Source organism: Procambarus clarkii, chromosome 27, assembly GCF_040958095.1.
Source record: "Procambarus clarkii isolate CNS0578487 chromosome 27, FALCON_Pclarkii_2.0, whole genome shotgun sequence".
Taxonomy (NCBI): domain Eukaryota; kingdom Metazoa; phylum Arthropoda; class Malacostraca; order Decapoda; family Cambaridae; genus Procambarus; species Procambarus clarkii.
In genome coordinates, this window is record NC_091176.1 from 5,653,490 (window position 1) to 5,673,210 (window position 19,721).

The 19,721-nt window shown below is 41.2% G+C and overlaps 1 protein-coding gene across 2 annotated transcripts in view; it reads left to right on the plus strand.

The window, feature by feature from the left end:
- The first annotated feature begins 6,106 nt into the window (after positions 1 to 6,106).
- Positions 6,107 to 19,721, plus strand: part of LOC123762747 (transmembrane 9 superfamily member 1) — a 119,567-nt gene continuing 105,952 nt past the window's right edge. For both annotated transcript variants that reach the window (XM_045749507.2, XM_069332293.1), the window contains exon 1: positions 6,107 to 6,261. In XM_045749507.2, coding sequence (XP_045605463.1) covers positions 6,181 to 6,261 — 81 coding nt within the window. In that variant the 5' untranslated portion in view covers positions 6,107 to 6,180. The remainder of the gene's footprint in view (positions 6,262 to 19,721) is intronic.

Here is a 19,721-nt window from a genome sequence, read left to right on the forward strand (position 1 = left end):
TTATATCATTGATGGCTACATATTAGTGTCTGTCACTAAGATAGGATTGGATATATTCCAGGGCAAGGCCTCGGATTCCATAATGGTGGAGTTTAAGTAAGAGGTAGTTGTGATTAACAGTATCAAAGGCCTTTCTCAGGTCAATGAAGAGTCCAGTCGGAAACTCATTTTTGTCAAGGGCTGAGTAGATCATATCAATCTGACTAATAATTGCATCGGTAATCTTCTGGGAGCGGAAGTCAAACTGACAGGGGCTGAGTATGTCGAATTTTACGAGGTAGGAAGGAGTAGAGCTGTTTGTAAATAATTTGTTTTAAATATTTTTGATGATATGGGTAGGTTTGACATTGGTCTGTAATTGTTTATGTCTGCCGGATTACCTCCTTTATGAACTGGCTTTTTTAAAGCACGAGTAGCGCGCTTTATTAGAGCGTGTTTTTTATATGGCAGGGAACCCATCAAAACTCAACTGTCTTAAATCTACTGGAGATAAGAAACAGCCAATGTTGAATCTCGATTACCACCGGATTGACTGGATTAAAGGACTCCAGAGCCATGAAGGCACTGCGAGTCAACTACAACAATAAAGGAGAATTGACAACTGCGGAAGCAGGAGCAGGAGAAAGCAGGAGACGAAGAGCATAGAGAATAGCATAAAGTTCTGCCGTGAAGATGCTAGACTCCGGAGGCAGGTAACACATATAGGTGTGGTCAGGAAAAGCAACAGAGTAGTCTACACCGTCTGCAGACTTAGACCCATCTGTGAAGACGGAAATGAAGCGGGAGTGTTAAGAAAAGTGTTCAAGAAAAAGGTGTTTTAGAACTGTAGGAGGGGGAAAAAGTTTTAGTCACGTTTTAAAAAATTTACGAATTTTGTTTTATTTTGGTACGAGAACGTTGTGGACCCCACCTTCTCTACCCTCGGTACAAGATCACTGTGGACCCCACCTTCTCTACCCTCGGTACAAGATCATTGTGGACCCCACCTTCTCTACCCTCGGTACAAGATCATTGTGGACCCCATCTTCTCTACCCTCGGTACAAGATCATTGTGGACCCCACCTTCTCTACCATCGGTACAAGATCACTGTGGACCCCACCTTCTCTACCCTCAGTACAAGATCATTGTGGACCCCACCTTCTCTACCCTCGGTACAAGATCATTGTGGACCCCACCTTCTCTACCCTCAGTACAAGATCATTGTGGACCCCACCTTCTCTACCCTCGGTACAAGATCATTGTGGACCCCACCTTCTCTACCCTCGGTACAAGATCATTGTGGACCCCACCTTCTCTACCCTCGGTACAAGATCATTGTGGACCCCACCTTCTCTACCCTCGGTACAAGATCATTGTGGACCCCACCTTCTCTACCCTCGGTACAAGATCATTGTGGACCCCACCTTCTCTACCCTCGGTACAAGATCATTGTGGACCCCACCTTCTCTACCCTCAGTACAAGATCATTGTGGACCCCACCTTCTCTACCCTCGGTACAAGATCATTGTGGACCCCACCTTCTCTACCCTCGGTACAAGATCATTGTGGACCCCACCTTCTCTACCCTCGGTACAAGATCATTGTGGACCCCACCTTCTCTACCCTCGGTACTACAGGGTAGAGAAGGTGGCTATAACTAAAAACCAAATTTGGTTTTACAAAATTTAGGAAAAGGGACCCTCCATGGGGGCAAGGACGGAACAACGCGAGGAGAAATATTGGTAATACTAACCGAAAGAAAATTTTGCAGGCGAGACAACGGGATAGAAAGTGGGAGTTGGTGAACGGGAACAGGACTCACATGAGGGGTAAAAGTCAAGGCACGACATAGGCGAGAGTGAGGGTGGTGTAAAGCCCGCGCAAGGTAGCGAAGACAGTAGCAATCCCGGCGAGACAGGGGCCAGATTCACGAAGCAGTTACGCAAGTACTTACGAACATGTACATCTTTTCTTAATCTTTGGCGGCTTTGTTTGCAATTATTAAACAGTTAATGAGCTCCGAAGCACCAGGACGCTGTTTATAATAATAACAACAGTTGAATGGGAAGTTTTCATGTTTGTAAACTGTTTAAAATTAATAAATATAACCAAAGCCGCCAAAGATTGAGGAAAGATGCACACGTTCGTAAGTACTTGCATAACTGCTTCGTGAATCTGACCCCAGGACGCCGGTTTCAACATACACGATTAGGGTAGAAGTCGAATAAAAGGTACCAGAGCTGAGGCATAGCCTAGTATGGTGCAGACAGTGACATCAAGTATGGCATTAAGTATGACATCAAGACAGTGAAGAGTAGAAGGAGAAGCAGACGAGTAAGTTTCACCTGTATCGAAACATAATCGAGTTTAGGCAGTACGAGAGAGACTGTAGAGAGAAGCATGCGTCTACCCGCTCCCCAAGAAGTAAGGGACAAGACCTTAAGTAGGTTAAGGACCTTAGAGCATTCAACTCGGAGGTAAGAGATACGGGTGATCAAGACAAACGAGTGCCAAAGATTTAACCCCAAAAGCTTAGCGGAATCTTTGTACACAAGGGGATGACCATAAAGCGACAGAGAACAACCTGCTTCCGAGTAAAAGTCATAGCACAAGTCTTAGTTGCAGAGAACATGAAGCCATGATTGGTGGCCCAGGACGATACAGCATCAATCGCAAGTTGAAGCCGTCGTTGAAAGTAAGGCAAGTCATCACCCCGACACCAAAAGGTAAGATCATCGACATAGAGCTGAGAAGATGCCAGAAAAGGAAGGAAAGAAGATCATTGAGTAAGTAAAGTAAATTTTATTCAGGAAAGTACATACATATTTGATTTACAAACATAATGTTGGATTTATAAATAGAGCTAGTACATACAATACCTAAAGCCACTAGTACACATAGCGTTTCGGGCAAGGTGAGGTGGGGGAAAAAATCAGTTAGACTAAAACTTAATAGAAATTGAGCTTAAAGTATAAAATGCGTTGAAAAAAAGAAAAAAGATAAAAAAGGGGAGGAACATGGTAGAAAATATCCAATATACAAGTTGGTCAACAAACAACATTGTTTAAAAATAGTAAGACATGGGTTGACATTTAGGGGTAAGGCAGGTTACATGGAGTTAATTAGGTAGTACTTAGTTTTCATCAGTCATTAGTATGATTAACTTGATACATACAACACTTGATAAAAATGAGTTCCCTGTTGGGTTATTTGCGTAAGGCATTTGACACTGTCAACCACCAAAACCTTCTTCTTAAATTACATCATTATGGAGTCAGAGGTCACTCCCTGCAATACCTTCAGTCTTACCTTACTGACAGGCTCCAATATGTTTCTGTGAATAATTTCATTTTTGCTATATTTAGAATGTGTCCCTGGAAATTCAGCTTGTTATCGATGAGGACACCAAGGAATTTACCATCAACTTTACTACTGATTTGTATATTATTTATTCTTAGATTAATTTCATTTGAGGATTTATTACCAAACAAAATATAGAAAGTTTTGTCAATGTTAAGGGTGAGTTTGTTAGCAGTTAGCCAAAGATGGACTTGATTTAGTTCAGTATTCACAGTGACATTTAGAGCAAGAGGGTCAGGACTGGAGAAAATGAAAGTTGTGTCACCAGCAAATAAGATTGGTTTGAGGTGTTGAGAGGCATTTGGAAGGTCATTAATGTAGATGAGAAAGAGGAGAGGGCCAAGTATGCTGTCCTGAGGAACACATGGTTTATTGGTAGTGTAGAAGAAAAGTTTCTAAAACTGTTGGCATTCTTTCTAAGATCAGATATTATGTTCCTCGCCCTGCCCTGGCCACGCTCTGTAACGGTTCTATTGTTACGTAAAGTATGGTGACAATAAACACAGACACTAAGAGAGTATATATATTTGGTCAAGTATACAGAAGTATGCAGGTGATACTTTGGCGAGCAATGGTGAGAGTTGAGCGCACTGAGAGTTGGTACAGTATCTCGCAATTGTCTGTTCTAGACCACACTTGAAAGTAGACTGGCTATTATTCGTTGTTGTTGTTATAGATTCAGCTACTCGGAACAAGTTCCAGGTAGCACGGGCTATGGTTAGCTTACCTGGCACAAGAACGGGGCAAATAGCACGGGCTATAGTGAGCCCATAGTGGACTTACCTGGCACAGGTGCGGTGCCGTCTGGTGTTATTATTCGATTGATGAAGATTAAGCCTCCGAAAAGGTGGCATGGGCATGAATAGCCAGTAAGTGGTGGCCCTTTTGAGTCATTACCAGCATCATTAGCTGATACTGGAGATCTGTGAAGGTGCGACTGCACCCTGCGTGACGGGAAAGATAGATAGATAAAGATTAAGCCACCCCAATAGGTGGCACGGCATGAATAGCCCGTAAGTGGTACAATTTTTTGTTCAGTAATTCTTTTCAGTATTCTGAGGTTGCATTTAATCGTCAAGCTGTTATCGCGGGAGAGGATACTGCTTGACAGTCTTTATGAGGGTGTCCAGCTGCTGGACACCTTCTTTGACCAAGAGAGTGGCAGTGTTGCGTGACGGGAGATGGTTATTATTATCTCCCGTGGTTATTATTCGATTGATTGATTGATGAAGATTAAGCCACCCAAAAGGTGGCACGGGCATGAATAGCCCGTAAGTGGTGGCCCTTTTGAGCCATCTGTATAGATCTGTGGAGGTGCGATTGCACCCTGCGTGACGGGAGATGTCTCCCGTGAGGTTATTATTCGCTACTCTGCTGCTTATATGCTCGGGAAACACCTCACTGTACTCCAAATGTTGACAGGAATATTATGTGGAAGTTGGGAAAGGTTTGAGTTCCATAATTAGCACTAAGAAGAGCTTTATTTCTAGGCTAATGCTTCTTTGCTCATTAGGCAAATGCGTTTGGAGCGAGTATATTATTGGGATAATCTACTCGCTACAGCTCTATTACTCTCTCATATATCCTTATCTCAACTATGGTATTTGTGCTTAGGGTTCTACTACCCAAAATCATTTACGTCTTCTAATTACCCAACACAAAGCTTCCATTAGAACAATATCTAATTCTGGCCCCAGACAGCACTCGGTACCCTTACTCAAATCTCTGAATATGTTAGATATTAAGTCACTGCACATCCTCTCTTGTGTACTCTATATATTAAAACTCTGAACTGTAATGTCAATTCTGACCTTAAAAGCTTCTTAGAAGGTTGTAACAGAACCCATGGGCACCACACCAGAAACAAATACCTATTTGATATTCCAAGAGTACGACTTAATCAAACTAGAAATGCTCTACAAATCAAGGGATCCAGAATGTGGAATGACCTTCCCAACCATGTCAAAGGCTGTACCTCTCAACCAGTTTAAGATGAAAACTAAGCACTACCTAATTAACTCCATGTAACCTACCTTACCCCTAAATGTCAACCCATATCTTACTATTTTTAAACAATGCTGTTTGTTGACCAATTTGTATATTGGCTATTTTCTACCATGTTCCCCCCTTTTTTATCTTTTTTTTCAACGCAATTTATACTTTAAGCTCAATTACTATTAAGTTTTAGTCTAAGTGTTTTTCCCCACGTCACCTTGCCCGAAACGCTATGCGTACTAGTGGCTTTAGGTATTGTATGTACTACCTCTATCTATAAAACCAACATTATGTTTGTAAATCAAATATGTATGTACTTTCCTGAATAAAATTTACTTTACTTTCAAATGTAGATATGATAGAGCCCAATAGACTAAGGAATCTGTACACTAGTTGATTGACAGTTGAGAGGCGGGACCAAAGAGCCGAAGCTCAACCCCCGCAAGCTCAACTAGGTGAGTACAGGTAAATTCAGGTAGATACGTCAGCATATTATCTGTTGTAAACTCAATGAACCAGCAACGAGGAAACGTCTTTGTATTTTGAGCTAAAAGAAGGAAAATAAATCAATAATATTTTTGTCTTTACTTTTACAGCAAAATAAGGGGAATGTCATGTTAAAATACGATAAATAATACCATTACGTGTGCAAAAAAATATGTTATTACGTAGGTTATACTTGAGGATAAAGTATAAATTACATATTGAAGTGTATGTGGTGTTAGAATGTATGTGGCGGGTTGAGGAAGGTGTTTGTGTGTGAGGAGTGATAGTGTGTTGGCCGCCGCCTGACAGGGGATCCCGCCCGCCACCACTCACTCTCCTCCTTATCGCCACGAAGCAAGATGAAAACAACTTTGGTGTTGGGAGTCATATTTTCGTGTATCACAGCCACATTTGCTGTCGTCTACAAAAATGGAGACGAGGTATGACCCTAACCTTCTTGTGCTCTTGTTAGACGCTGCTGTCAGTATAGTGGCGCTGAAGAAATACGTTCAATTGCTCTATTGGAAACTTGACTCTATTTCATCAATAGCATTGCTAGGCAACTCATAATAACAATAATAATAATAATAATAAGAGGCAAATGGATAAATAGCCTAAGTACTAGTTAGGAGTAACTGCCTTGTTGAGGAATAACATCAGTATGTGAGTGTCACACTTCCACGAGTATTTTATACAATACCAACTAAACGTTAATAATTGTTTTAAAGGATTATGTGTTCTAAGTGGAATCTGGGTTTGTGTAGTGGGCAGGCTGGGGAGCTTTTCCCCATTCCTTCATTAATTGGGGCCGTGAATGTAGACAGTTTTGGTAGAACAAACGCCCGAAACGCTGCGTGTACTAGTGGCTTTACAAGATTGTAAATACTATGCTATGTATTCTCTCAAACCCAATGTACCTTCTTGTATATAAATGAATAATTAACATACTTTAGTGTAAATGTTCCATACCATATTGGTCTCTGACCCAACTGTCAGTTGAGTCTACCCATGTATCACATTCTAACAATGTGCAACCATGTTGGAACAGGCAAGTGTACAAATTTTTTATTTTTAAAAGATTGTGATAAGTTAATAAACAAAAGTTAATTTTTGGAAGAAAGATGCAAATGTAATCTATATGTAGAACCTCTACCAGAGAAATATTTTAAGTAAAACAGAAGATATATGTACTGTAATTGTATAAATTCTCTCGAGCTCTAAACCTGCAATAATTTTATTTTATTTAAATATACAAGAGTTCTTACATTCTTGTACAGCCACATTCACTGTACCCATTCACTGCTGGGTGAACAGAAGCTACAGTTAAGGATTGGCATCCAGTCAATCCTCCCCGGCCAGGATACGAAATCCAGACCAAAGCGCTCGGGAAGCGCAGGACAAGTGTGTTACACTGCCCAATGGGGACTGCTGTCTCAGAATGTCTATTTCATATACCATAGATACGTTAATAAACTTGAGTGTTTTATGTCTCAAGAAAGATAGAAATACCTATAAGCTTTATTTTAAATCCTTTACCATGGAAATATTTAAAGCTAAGCGAAGATACACGTATTTTTATAATTGCTTTGAGCGGCCTGTCGATCATGGAGTATAGATTGTCATCCACACTTTCATGGAAATAAACATTCCATTCACCCGGCCTCTAGGAGACTCGAACTGCGGATCCCACACGTGTGAGGCTGAAGCTCTATCGACCGAGCTATTGAGTAGTCTTAATAAGGAAAGTTTCCTTTCCTTATTTAGACTAACTTATTAAGGAAAGTTGGATCACTATTTCCTCTGAGCTTCAGTAGTAGTTCAAGAAAGTTGAAAATTCCAGTTTGGCAGCAGGATGTTGCTTCTGGAAACTTTCCTGGAAACTTTCGCCCGAAACGCTGCGAGCACTTTGCGCTAACTTTTTTTTCTCGTTTGCTGGGAGGAGCAAAGTGTTAAGACTACTCAATAGCTTGGTCGATAGAGCTTCGGTCTCACACAGGTGGGGTCCACGGTTCGAGTCTTCTAGGACCCAGGTGAATGGAAGGATCATGGAGTGCCGAAGCCTACACACTGGCCAATATGTAATTGAGAGATACGCTAATAAAGCTTAAAATATTATATGCCTTCAGAAAGATGGAGATATAATCACTATTGTGAGTGCATCACAGGAATATATCTTATCGGAGAACAAAGATATTTCAGATTCGTTCTCGAATGTGTGAAAGTTGTAAGTCAATATGTTTTGAAATGAAGTCAAGAAAAAATAACCCCCCCATAAAAACAAAATGTAGGGATAATTATAATTATTGAGAAGATATATATATCTGTTTATTTATATACAAGAAGGTACATTGGGATCATGAGAGTACAGACTTGATTTTTTTTATTTTTTTATTTTTTACATTGTAAAGACACTAGCACGCATAGCATTTTGGGCAGATCCTTAATCTAACATGTAATTTTAAGAAGGTAATTTCTAGCAAAATTTAAATTTTTTTACAGGTACATTGTAAGAAAGCACAAAAAGAACATTGTATAAGAAAAAAAAGTAGGTACATTAAAGTAAATTTAAGGGTAATCCACAGGTACATTTCAGCATAATTTGAGGAATATTGCCATATATAATATAGCAAACTATGTGTATAATATGTGTATAATATGATACAAGATAGTAGCAATGATTAGAATGGTAAAGTTGTATGTCATAGGTACATATATTGAGGAATTGGGTAGCACTAGATACAGTGCGAGTTTCAAGCACTTGGTAGGATGTATACATTTTATAAGTGATAAAGCCTTAATTTGGTCCCCAATCCCCAAAATAACCTAAAAACACAAAGAAAATAGTTTGAAATCTTTGAAAAAATCAGCCAAAAAAATTCTGCCACCTGTGGCCGATTTACATATTCACCAATTTTATTCCAACTTCACATCTTTAGTGACGGGTATTCATTCTCCAAGATGTAGAAGCCACAACAAAATCAGATGAGAAAAAAAAAGGCCCCCCTAATTTTTTATTTATTTTTTGACATTGGTGGAACTAACAGATATTGGCAGTGAACGATGTATTTATGATACATAACGAAATACAGCATAATAACATACTTACTCATTATTGTGTTATTATGTATTACTCAGTAATGCTAGAAAGGCACCAGCTGCATATCCACTTTGTGGACCCTCCTTGCTACTTTCTTCTTTGTGCGTCAGACAGGTGCTTGCATTTCTTCATCACTGCATTATTCCTCAGTTCCAGTTAATAGGAACTGTTCTCCTTATCAGCATTTTTATTTTTTTATATATTCAGGTAAAATCCATTTCTTAACAAGTTGGATGAAATTTTCACAACGCTGTTGCCAAAAAATGGGAGTTTTGTATAACATTTTCAAGTAATTTTCATTAAATTGAAATATTTTTTGAACTCCTGGCACCTAAAAGAGGTGCCATTGGATGCCATCGAGTGATGCCACTGGAAGTCAATGATCCAAGTTCTAATGTTTGTGGAGCGACTCAAGATACATATTTTCCTGGAGAGCGATTGCTGGCATATCAGCCTCCTTTACACAGTGATTGAATTGTTGTATTTCTCTGCTCAACTTACTGCAAATATAATTTATATTAACTATAGCAGAATACATATTTTCAATAATATTTTGCATAAATTGCCATAAAATATTTCAGATTTATTGAAAAAATGTGTCTGGGGCTTAAATCAACTGCAAAAGACATGTAGATTCTGCTTGCAAACACAGACCACACAATACTGGTAAATTATGTAATTCATATTAGTGTTTTATATTTCATTAGAAACAAAAATATAAACTGTGTTGTCAGACGTTATAAATATATAAAAGTATATTCAAGTGTGTGCTCACGAGAGAGGGAGAAAGAGGGAGAGGGAGAAGTAGAGAGAGGAGGGAGAGGGGGAGGGGGAGGGAGAGGGAGGGGGAGGGGGAGAGGGAGGGAGGGAGAGGGAGGGGGAGGGGTGTGAGAGGGGGAGGGGGAGGGAGAGGGCGAGGGGGAGGTAGATGGAGAGGGAGGGAGAGGGGGGAGGGGGGGACGGAGAGGGGGGAGGGGGGGGACGGAGAGGGGGGAGGGGGGGGACGGGGAGGGGGGAGGGAGATTGCGCATAGACGCAATAAAGCACCTAAATTATTGGGATCGTCTCAAAGCCCTCCAAATGTACTCACTAGAAAGAAGACGAGAGAGATATCAAATAATATACACCTGGAAGATACTGGAGGGCCAAGTACCAAATCTACACAGTAAAATAACAATGTACTGGAGTGAACGATATGGAAGAAAATGCAGAATCAACCAGTGAAGAGCAGAGGTGCCATAGGCACAATCAGAGAACATTGTATAAACATCAGAGGTCTGCGGTTGTTTAACGTCCTCCCAGCAAGCATAAGAAATATTGCCGGAACAACCGTGGACATCTTCAAGAGGAAACGAGATTTATTCCTCCAAGGAGTGCCGGACCAACCGGGCTGTGGTGGGTATGTGGGCCTGCGGGCCGCCCCAAGCAACAGCCTAGTGGACCAAACTCTCACAAGTCAAGCCTGGCCTCGGGCCGGGCTTGGGGAGTAGAAGAACTCCCAGAACCCCATCAACCAGGTATCAACCAGGAGGGAGGGAGAGGGGGCGGGAGGGAGGGAGAGGGGGGAGGGGGGGGAGGGAGAGGGGGGAGGGGGAGGGAGAGGGGGGAGGGAGAGGGGGGGAGGGAGAGGGAGGGAGGGAGAGAGAAAGGGGGGGAGGGTAAGAGAGGGAGGGAGGGAGGGGGGAAGGGAGAGGGGGCTGATGGAGGGAGAGAGAGTGAGAGGGAGGGAGGGAGGGAGGGAGGGAGAGTGAGAGGGAGGTGTGGGAAAAACCTGCTGGGATTGATATGAGAGGAGTACTACCAGGGACCTGTACTGAACTAAATTAAAAATTACTGTCTGCAAATTAATTCAACTAAAATCTCTAGCTAGGGTTGTAAATCCTAGCTCCTCTTTTCCTAATGACAGATTGTGGGCTGTAAGGGGGCAGGTGGGGTGAATGAATTAGTTGATAGGTTGATTGAAGATCCACAGTCCACCTTCCAACAGGTATCTCACATCAGCTTGTATTTAATACAAGGATAAGATTTAATAAATTCAGTTATATGACTGAACACTGGCTCTGTTTAAATCAGAGATTTAAACATGTACATAGTCTAGCCTAGCACCATAATTATTAACAGCCAATATTCTTATACTATAAACAACAATTTAAATTGTAAAAGTATAATAAATGACTTTAAATGTAGTCTAAGTACAGTACTGTTACTAAGTACTAGAAATTATATTCAATCAAATGAACTTACATGATAACTTGAAAAATAACTAAGCAAGCAATTGTTAACTTAATTTATATATTCAAGTATATATGCAATGTATTTATATTCAATTTATATGATGATGTACAGTCAGCCTGACTGAATCTCTTCCAACACTATGGACACTTATGAGGTCTTGTTTATTTATTGCGACTGAATCTTTTCTGACACAATGAACACTCATGAGGGTTAGTGCTTGGATAAGATTCTACTGCTGCTCTACAATATTAATAAACTTACTGAGATATGAGACGTTGCCTCGCTTTATAACCAACAGACAGACTTATAGAATATTAAAGTCACACAAGCATACAATTGGCCAACTATATACCAAAATAACCTCAAAATACTTCTCTGCTTGCCGGGTGCCTGTCTGACAGTGTGCCAGACTTGATAACTCTCTTGTCGCGAGTTAAGGCACGATATTTTATATAACAGCTTTGCTGTAGGTTGTTGTTGTAGCATTGCTACGTGATTTTACTTTAACCCTTAACATGCTAGGGGTATAATATCCTTTCTTCCCCACAGGCGCATGTAAGTTTGAAAAAAAAAAAAAATTTTTCTTCCTAACCTGTTAATTTGTGTTCACTGATCACGGGAAAAATAATAATAAAAATCGTAAGTGGCATATATTGCCTGCTATAGGGCGGGGCAGTCTGGCAAAAAATAGGCGCAGACTCAGCGTGCGTCCCAGGCGGTCTGTTGCTCGCCAGCTGTCAGGCCGGAGTTGCCACAAAGAGATAATTACCTAATTATTTCAATGTCTGATTTTTCATAGTTTTTTTGCTGTAATATTATTCAATAGTGTGTAGTTTGATATACAGTGGTACCTCGCATAACGAATTTAATCCGTTACATGTTCGTCATGTGAAACGGACGTCATACAAAACGAGTGTCCCCCATGTAACCAGTGTGATGCACTGTGTTTATTGTGAAATTCCCCCAGTGTGCATAACATCAAATGTTCCCCAAAATATCATTTTTCTTTGCAAAATGATAAATTACCTTCCCTGAACATGTCTGTGTAAAAATAATTACCAAATTCCACTTACTTTGGCTGTGAGGGCGTGGACAAGGTGCGCTGTGACGTCATCAGGGCCTGGTCGCCCATGTGTGAAGCTCCCAGACACGGTCGCGCAGGCCATTCAAGCACCGCGTGTTGCCACAAATATATTTTCAAATATTTTTTCTATGCATTTCCAATGTGGTTTTATTTGTTTCTTTTATCGTATATGATGCATATTTGTGACCTTTACAATATGTATACAGTAGAATGTTCATAATTTTCCATGAAACTGTGATACATGTGTCAGTAATGTGTCCACAATAAATGTTTATTGTCACAATATTACATGGTAAAAATTCACTAAAATTACAATATGTACAGTTTCACATACTATTTACACAGTAACACTGTATTACACACTCAGTACTTTGGAGGTGCGTAATAGTCAACGAAGTAGTCCATGGTACACAGCGCGACTTTGCTCTCCTTGCACCAGCTACAGATAGATTTTCGTTTCCTGTTTCATCGTTCTGTGTGCTTGCAAATAACGCACTCGCGTGCACCCTTGGCTTTAGTACTTGTAGGTGGTATGTAGCCAAGCTTGTAAAGCATAAGGTAGTATTGAAACGATTATAGGAAAAGCTCAATTTGTAAGGTAGTCTTGAAAAGATCGCTTTGTAAGGTCCCACACAGGAAGAGATTCAGCTAGCCTCAAAGAGTGTCCATCAGTCAGGAAGAGATTCAGGTATTCTTGAAAATATCATTGAACACCACCACCATGGAAGCCGCTAACACTTCATCTATGCTACTTGTATCAGATGCATCATCACTGAATGCAGAAAACAATTCATCTCTGTATCATCTATATAAATTCGCGATGGCAAGGGTGGGGCTCAGAGCTACAACTGGATACACTCGCTGTATCATCCTCATAGGTGCTGTATCACTGGCATCCGACCGTTGTGTTAAGCCCTTATTGCGCCTAGCTTCACCAATGTTATGACCCTTATGTTCTTCAAACAATAGGGTCTGAATTGCACCGACTGAGCGCAGTCTTTCAACACCGTGTGGGACAGGTGTTTGAGAGCCAGAGGCACGTGTGCTACAAATGGTTGCTCATGCAGTACTAACCCAGCCAGCAGCCCTTGTCTTCCATATTCGTTATAGCAAAAGGTTCGTTCAGTGTTTGTTGGGTAGGCTGCTCCATTATGACAATCTTTCTTTGTTTCAAATGTGTTCCATTTGTTTTGTATTTGTCACTTACGTCTCAATAATGGAGCAGGCTACCCGACAAACACTGAACGAACCTTTATGACATTTGTCCATTTTTCAAATTGTTTCAACAGTTCTTTTATTTTTCGTTTTTTTTTTATTTAAGAAACATGGAGCAGCCGACCTGTAGACCACCGAACGAACCTTTTTGACATTTGTACTGGTTTTCAAATTTCTTCATTTTTTTTATTATTTACGTTTTTTGTATGTAAGAAACATGGAGCAGCCTACCTGCCGACCACCGAACGAACCTTTTGCTAGAAGACAAATGAAAAATAAATATTGAACACATTTGAAGAAAGGAAAATGTCATAATGGTTTATTCAGTGTATGTAAGGTAGACTTCTCCATTATTGAGACGTAAATGACAAATACAAAACAAATGGAACACATTTGAAACAAAGATTGTCATAATGGAGCAGCCAACCTGCCGAACACCGAACGAACCTTTTTGACATTTGTTGTATATCAGACATTTCATTTCTTTTTTCCTACAAAAACATCAATGCTTTGCAACATCTCAGCAGTCACCCTTTTATATCCCAGCATCAATAGCACCTTTAACCCTTAAAGTGTGCATCACGTCATATGACGTGCTGGACGTTGTTCCAGTAAACTGCGCATCACGTCATTTGATGTGTTGGAGTACTACGCAAGATTTAAACAGCCCGCGGATACACGGGGTTCACCACACCTTCATCAGGGCTCTTGTAAACAGACGGCATTTTTTAAAAAAATCGTGGGCCAAACTCCCGGGTGTTATTGGCCTCAGTATTGAGTGAGCAACCAAGCCTGACGCACGCAGCATGAGCTAACAGCACTGCTGTTCAGCGTGTGACCACAGCATCGCCTAAAAATGCCAAATTATACTTGTTCATGCTATTATGTAGCGATGATATTATTACAGAAGACCCCTGACTGTGATAAAACTGACCAGGGTTCTGATAATAACAGGATTGTGGTGATATTTGGCGCTGTGCGCCATGGAAGGAGGTGTAATGCTGTGGGAGGGAGAGTGGTGGCGATGTCTTTTGACTGTGTGTGGCCACCTTTTATTGACTGCACTCACCATACCAGCTTAGTGGTTCGCTATGGTGAACACAAATGTAGATACTTATATATAACGTGCGTATAGAGGGTATAAACAGCAAGAGAAGGTTTGGAGCCGCCATTTTGGTGAGGGCGGTGGCGTCGTCTGCACGACGCCACCGTGCAGACGACGGTGTTGTTTACTGGTTACCACGATGGTCTTTGGGCACCATACCAGTTTATTTGTACAAGTATGATGAATAAAACAAGTAGATATTTATATATAATGTGTGTATATAGCGTAATAACACCACACAGTATTGTTGGAGGAGAAATATTAGTGCGTCTGGCCTTGAGGGCGGCCGCCGATCAGCTGACTGTGTGAGTAGCCACATCTCTGTGCCTTTACTCACCATATAAGCTTAGATGTACAGTTATGGTGAACAAAACATGTAGATACTTATATATAACGTCTGTATATAAGATATATAGCGTAATAACACCACACAGTATTGTTGGAGGAGAAATATTAGTGCGTCTGACCTTGAGGGCGGCCGCAGATCAGCTGACTGTGTGAGTAGCCACATCTCTGTGCCTTTACTCACCATACACGCTTAGATGTACAGTTATGGTGAACAAAACATGTAGATACTTATATATAACGTCTGTATATAGTGAATTAGAGCAAAAACATTATTGTGGGAGGAGAATGAGGGTGAGTCAGATGACTGGAGGGAGGGCGGGAGTGGCTGGCTGGTACACTGCGGTCACTCCTCATTACTTTTTGACTCATAATAGCTACTTAGTGGTTCGTTATAGTGAACAAAACATGCAAATAGTTATATATAACCTGTGCTTATAGTGTAATTACCGACAAAGTATTTGTTCACTGATTGATGAACATAATTGAATCAACAATATGCACACCATATTTTTGAGTACACCAACGATTCACTCATTTTATTATATAAATATATCAAACTACACACTATTGAATAATATTACAGCAAAAAAAGTATGAAAAATCAATCAGAGACATTGAAATAATTCGGTAACTATCTCTTTGTGGCAACTCTGGCCTGACAGCTTGCGAGCAACAGACCGCCTGGGACGCACGCTGAGTCAGCGCCTATAATTTGCCAGACTTCCCCGCCCTATAGCGGGCAATATATGCCACTTACGATTTTTTTATTATTTTTCCCGTGATCAGTGAACACAAATTAACAGGTTAGAAAGAAAAAATAATTTTTTTTTTTTCAAAATGACATGTGCCTGTGGGGATGGTAGGATATTAAACCCCGAGCATGTTAAGGGTTAAACAAGAACAATATAATTTATATGCATCGTCGGAGGCATCTAAGAATGTGCAAGAAGCAGCGCGACCCCACCATGTGGTGCTGACGTTACTCAAAGCAGCGTTTGTCATACGGGACGATTTGACGCCGATCGGGCCGTTCGTTACCCAAAATGTTCGTCTTTTGGGGCGATCGTTATGCGAGGTACCACTGTATTTATATAATAAAATGAGTGAATCATTGTTGTACAGGCATACCTCAGTTTAAGAGTTTAATTGGTTCCTGGAGACGCCTCGTATTCCGAAAACTCGTATTCCGAAGCTAATTTCCCCGTAAGAAATAATGGGAAATAAATTAATCCATTCCTGACTACCCCAAAAACCCCTCATCAAACTAAATTTTTATACCTAATTCATCTAAATAAACCTACAAAACTATGTTCAAGTTATTACTTACCTTGCTGTTGAATGCTGTAGGCGTATGGAAGATGGTGAGGAGGGGAGAAAAGCTTGCTTTTCCCTTCGCAAGCTGTCTCTGTAGTAAGGCATCACATTGTCATTGAAAAGATAAAGGCCTACTACAGCTTTCTCTGGGTGAGTCTTTTCAACAATTATTTGAATCTCTTCCCACATCTGACACACCTTCTTAATTACTGCAGAAGGGACATTCGCTACTGCCTCCTCCTCCTCCACTGTAGAATCATCCGCTGCGTTGTCTTGCTGTTCCTGTTGAAGGGCTTGGAGTTCTTCGGTGGTCAGTTCTTCGTTGTGTTCTTCCACCAACTCCTCCACATCATCACTATCCAATTCCAAGCCCATTTGCTGGCCTAGACTAACAATTTCCTCAACAATAGGCGCATCATTTACAGGCTCAAACCCCTCAAAGTCTAGTTCTCTCACACATTCAGGCCACAATTTTCTCCAGCCAGAGATCAGGGTTCTTTGAGTCACTTCTTGCCAGGCTTTGTCAACGAGTTTTAAAGCACTACAAATGTTAAAATGGTGTTTCCAGAACTCTTTGAGGGTGAGGTTTGTGGCTTCAGTCACTTCAAAACATTTCCGGAAAAGTGCCCTTTCATAAAGTTTCTTAAAATTCGCTATGATTTTCTGGTACATAGGCTGAATTAGAGGAGTGGTGTTAGGAGGAAGGAATTTAACTGTGAGAAATTTATTGTATCTGGGCAACAAATCATCTTCCAAGCCTCAAGGATGAGCAGGAGCATTGTCGAGGAGAAGCACGGCTTTGAGTGGCAAATGTTTCTCATGCAGATATTTTTCTATTGCAGGGCACAGGACTTCATTCACCCACTCCAAAAAAATAAGCCTAGTCACCCATGCTTTTTTATTAGACTTCCACATCACACACAAATGGGTTTTCTGCACTTTATACTGTTTGAAAACCCTTGGATTTTCAGAATGATACACTAGCAAGGGTTTAATTTTCAAATCGCCACTCGCATTTGAACACAGCACAAGCGTAAACCTATCTTTCATATGCTTGTGTCCGGGCAAGGATTTTTCCTCCTTGGTAATGTATGTCCTCTTAGGCATTCTTTTCCAAAACAGTCCTGTTTCGTCACAATTAAACACTTGTAACATATTGTTGTAACAAAACAACAAACATATTGTTGATGTGGCTTTGTTGTACTGCCTACAAAGTTCAACAACACGTGTACCATTCTCATACTTCCGAATGATCTCTTGTTTCTCCTCTACAGTATTGTCATCTTCACATGGGCTTTCTGGCCTTTATCCTTACCATTGGCTTTCTTGGGACCCATGGTGAGATATTTAATAACAAATTGTACAGTCAAATCACCAAAAATCCAACAAAACACTGAAAATCCGCGAGAAAAATTGATGTGGGGTAGTCACTGGGCGCGAGACAATGGTAAACTGAGGGGCGGAGGGGCGACGATCGCCGAACCACCACGCGCTAGGTCGCCTGTACGTGTATCAACAAACTCGCGTTCCGAGGTAACCCTCGCGTTCTGAGACATATTTTCCGAGGAAATCCTGCTCGTATTCCGAAAAACTCGCATACAGGGACACTCGCATTCTGAGGTACCACTGTACAGTGGTACCTCGGAATGCGATTGTCCCTGTATGCGAGGTTTTCGGAAGGCGAGCAGTATTTACTCCAAAAATTTGTCTCAGAAGGCGAGGGTTACTTCGGGACGCGAGTTTGTTGATACGCGTACAGGCCGACCTAGCGCGTGGTGGTTCGGCGATCGTCGCCCCTCCGCCCCGCCGCCCCTCAGTTTACCATTGTCTCGCGCTCAGTGACTACCCCCACATCAATTCCTCTCTCGGATTTTCAGTGTTTTGTTGGATTTTTGGTGATTTGTCTATACAATTTGTTATTATATATCTCACCATGGGTCCCAAGAAAGCCAGTGGTAAGGATAAAGGCCAGAAAGCTCATGTGAGGATGACAATAGAGGAGAAACAAGAGATCATTCGGAAGCATGAGAACGGTACACGTGTTGTTGAACTTTGTAGGCAGTACAACAAAGCCACATCAACAATATGCACTATACTTAAGAAGAAAAATGAGATTATGGGTGCTAAAGTGGCAAAAGGAGTAAGAACATTAATGGCACAAAGACCACAAATACTTGAAGTGGAAAAGTTGTTATTAATTTGGATACACGACAAGGAGTTGAGGGGTGATAGTGTTTCGGAGGCCATTATTTGTGAGAAAGCCAGGGTGTTGCACGAAGACCTTCTAAAGAATACCCCTGCAACGAGTGATGCAGATAAGAAAGAGTTTAAGGCAAGCAGGGGCTGGTTTGAAAAATTTAGAAAGAGAAGTGGTATCCATAGTGTTACAAGGCATGGGGTTATGTGATGTGATTATGGAAGGGGACTCCCCTTCCAAACAGTAACTCCTCTCCTCCTCCCCCCTCCTCACCATCTTCCATACGCCTACAGCACTCGACAGCAAGGTAAGTAATAACTGGAACACAGTTTTGTAGGTTTATTTAGACGAATTAGGTAAATTAGGTATAAAAATTTAGTTTGATGTGGGGTTTTTGGGGTAGTCAGGAACGGATTAATTCATTTCCCTTTATTTCTTATGGGGAAATTAATTTCGGAATGCGAGTTTTCGGAAGGCGAGGCGTCTCCAGGAACGGATTAAACTCTTATTCTGAGGTATGCCTGTACTCAAAAATATGGTGTGCCTATTGTTGATTCAATTATGTTCATCAATCAGTGAACAAATACTTTGTCGGTTATTACACTATAAGCACAGGTTATATTTAAGTATCTGCATGTTTTGTTCACTATAACGAACCACTACGTAGCTATTATGAGTCAAAAAGTAACGAGGAGTGACCGCCGTGTACCAGCCAGCCACTCATGCCCTCCCTCAAGTAATCTGACTCGCCCACATTCTCCTCCCACAATACTGTTTTTGCTATAATTCACTATATACAGACGTTATATATAAGTATCTACATTCGTGTTCACCATAATGAACCACTAAGTTGGCATGCTGAGTGGCAGTGCCAGTGGCAGCCCGCCACTGGTTGCTACTTCCTCCCTCCCTTTAGTCGCCTGACTCACCCACATTCTCCTCCCACAATACTGTTTTTGCTTTTATTCACTATATACAGACGCTATATATAAGTATCTACATTCGTGTTCACCATAACGAGCCACTAAGTTGGTATGCTGAGTGGCAGTGCCATTGGCAGCCCGCCACTGGCTGCCACTCCCTCCCTCACCTCATCTGACTTGCCACCATTCTCCACCCACCATACTGGTTTTGCTTTTATATACAGACGTTATATATAAGTATTTACATGTTTTGTTCACCCTAACTGTACATCTAAGCTTGTATGGTGAGTAAAGGCACAAAGACGTAGGACCTCACACAGTCAGCTGATGGCTGCCGCCCTCAAGGCCAGACACACTAATATTTCTCCTCCAACAATACTGT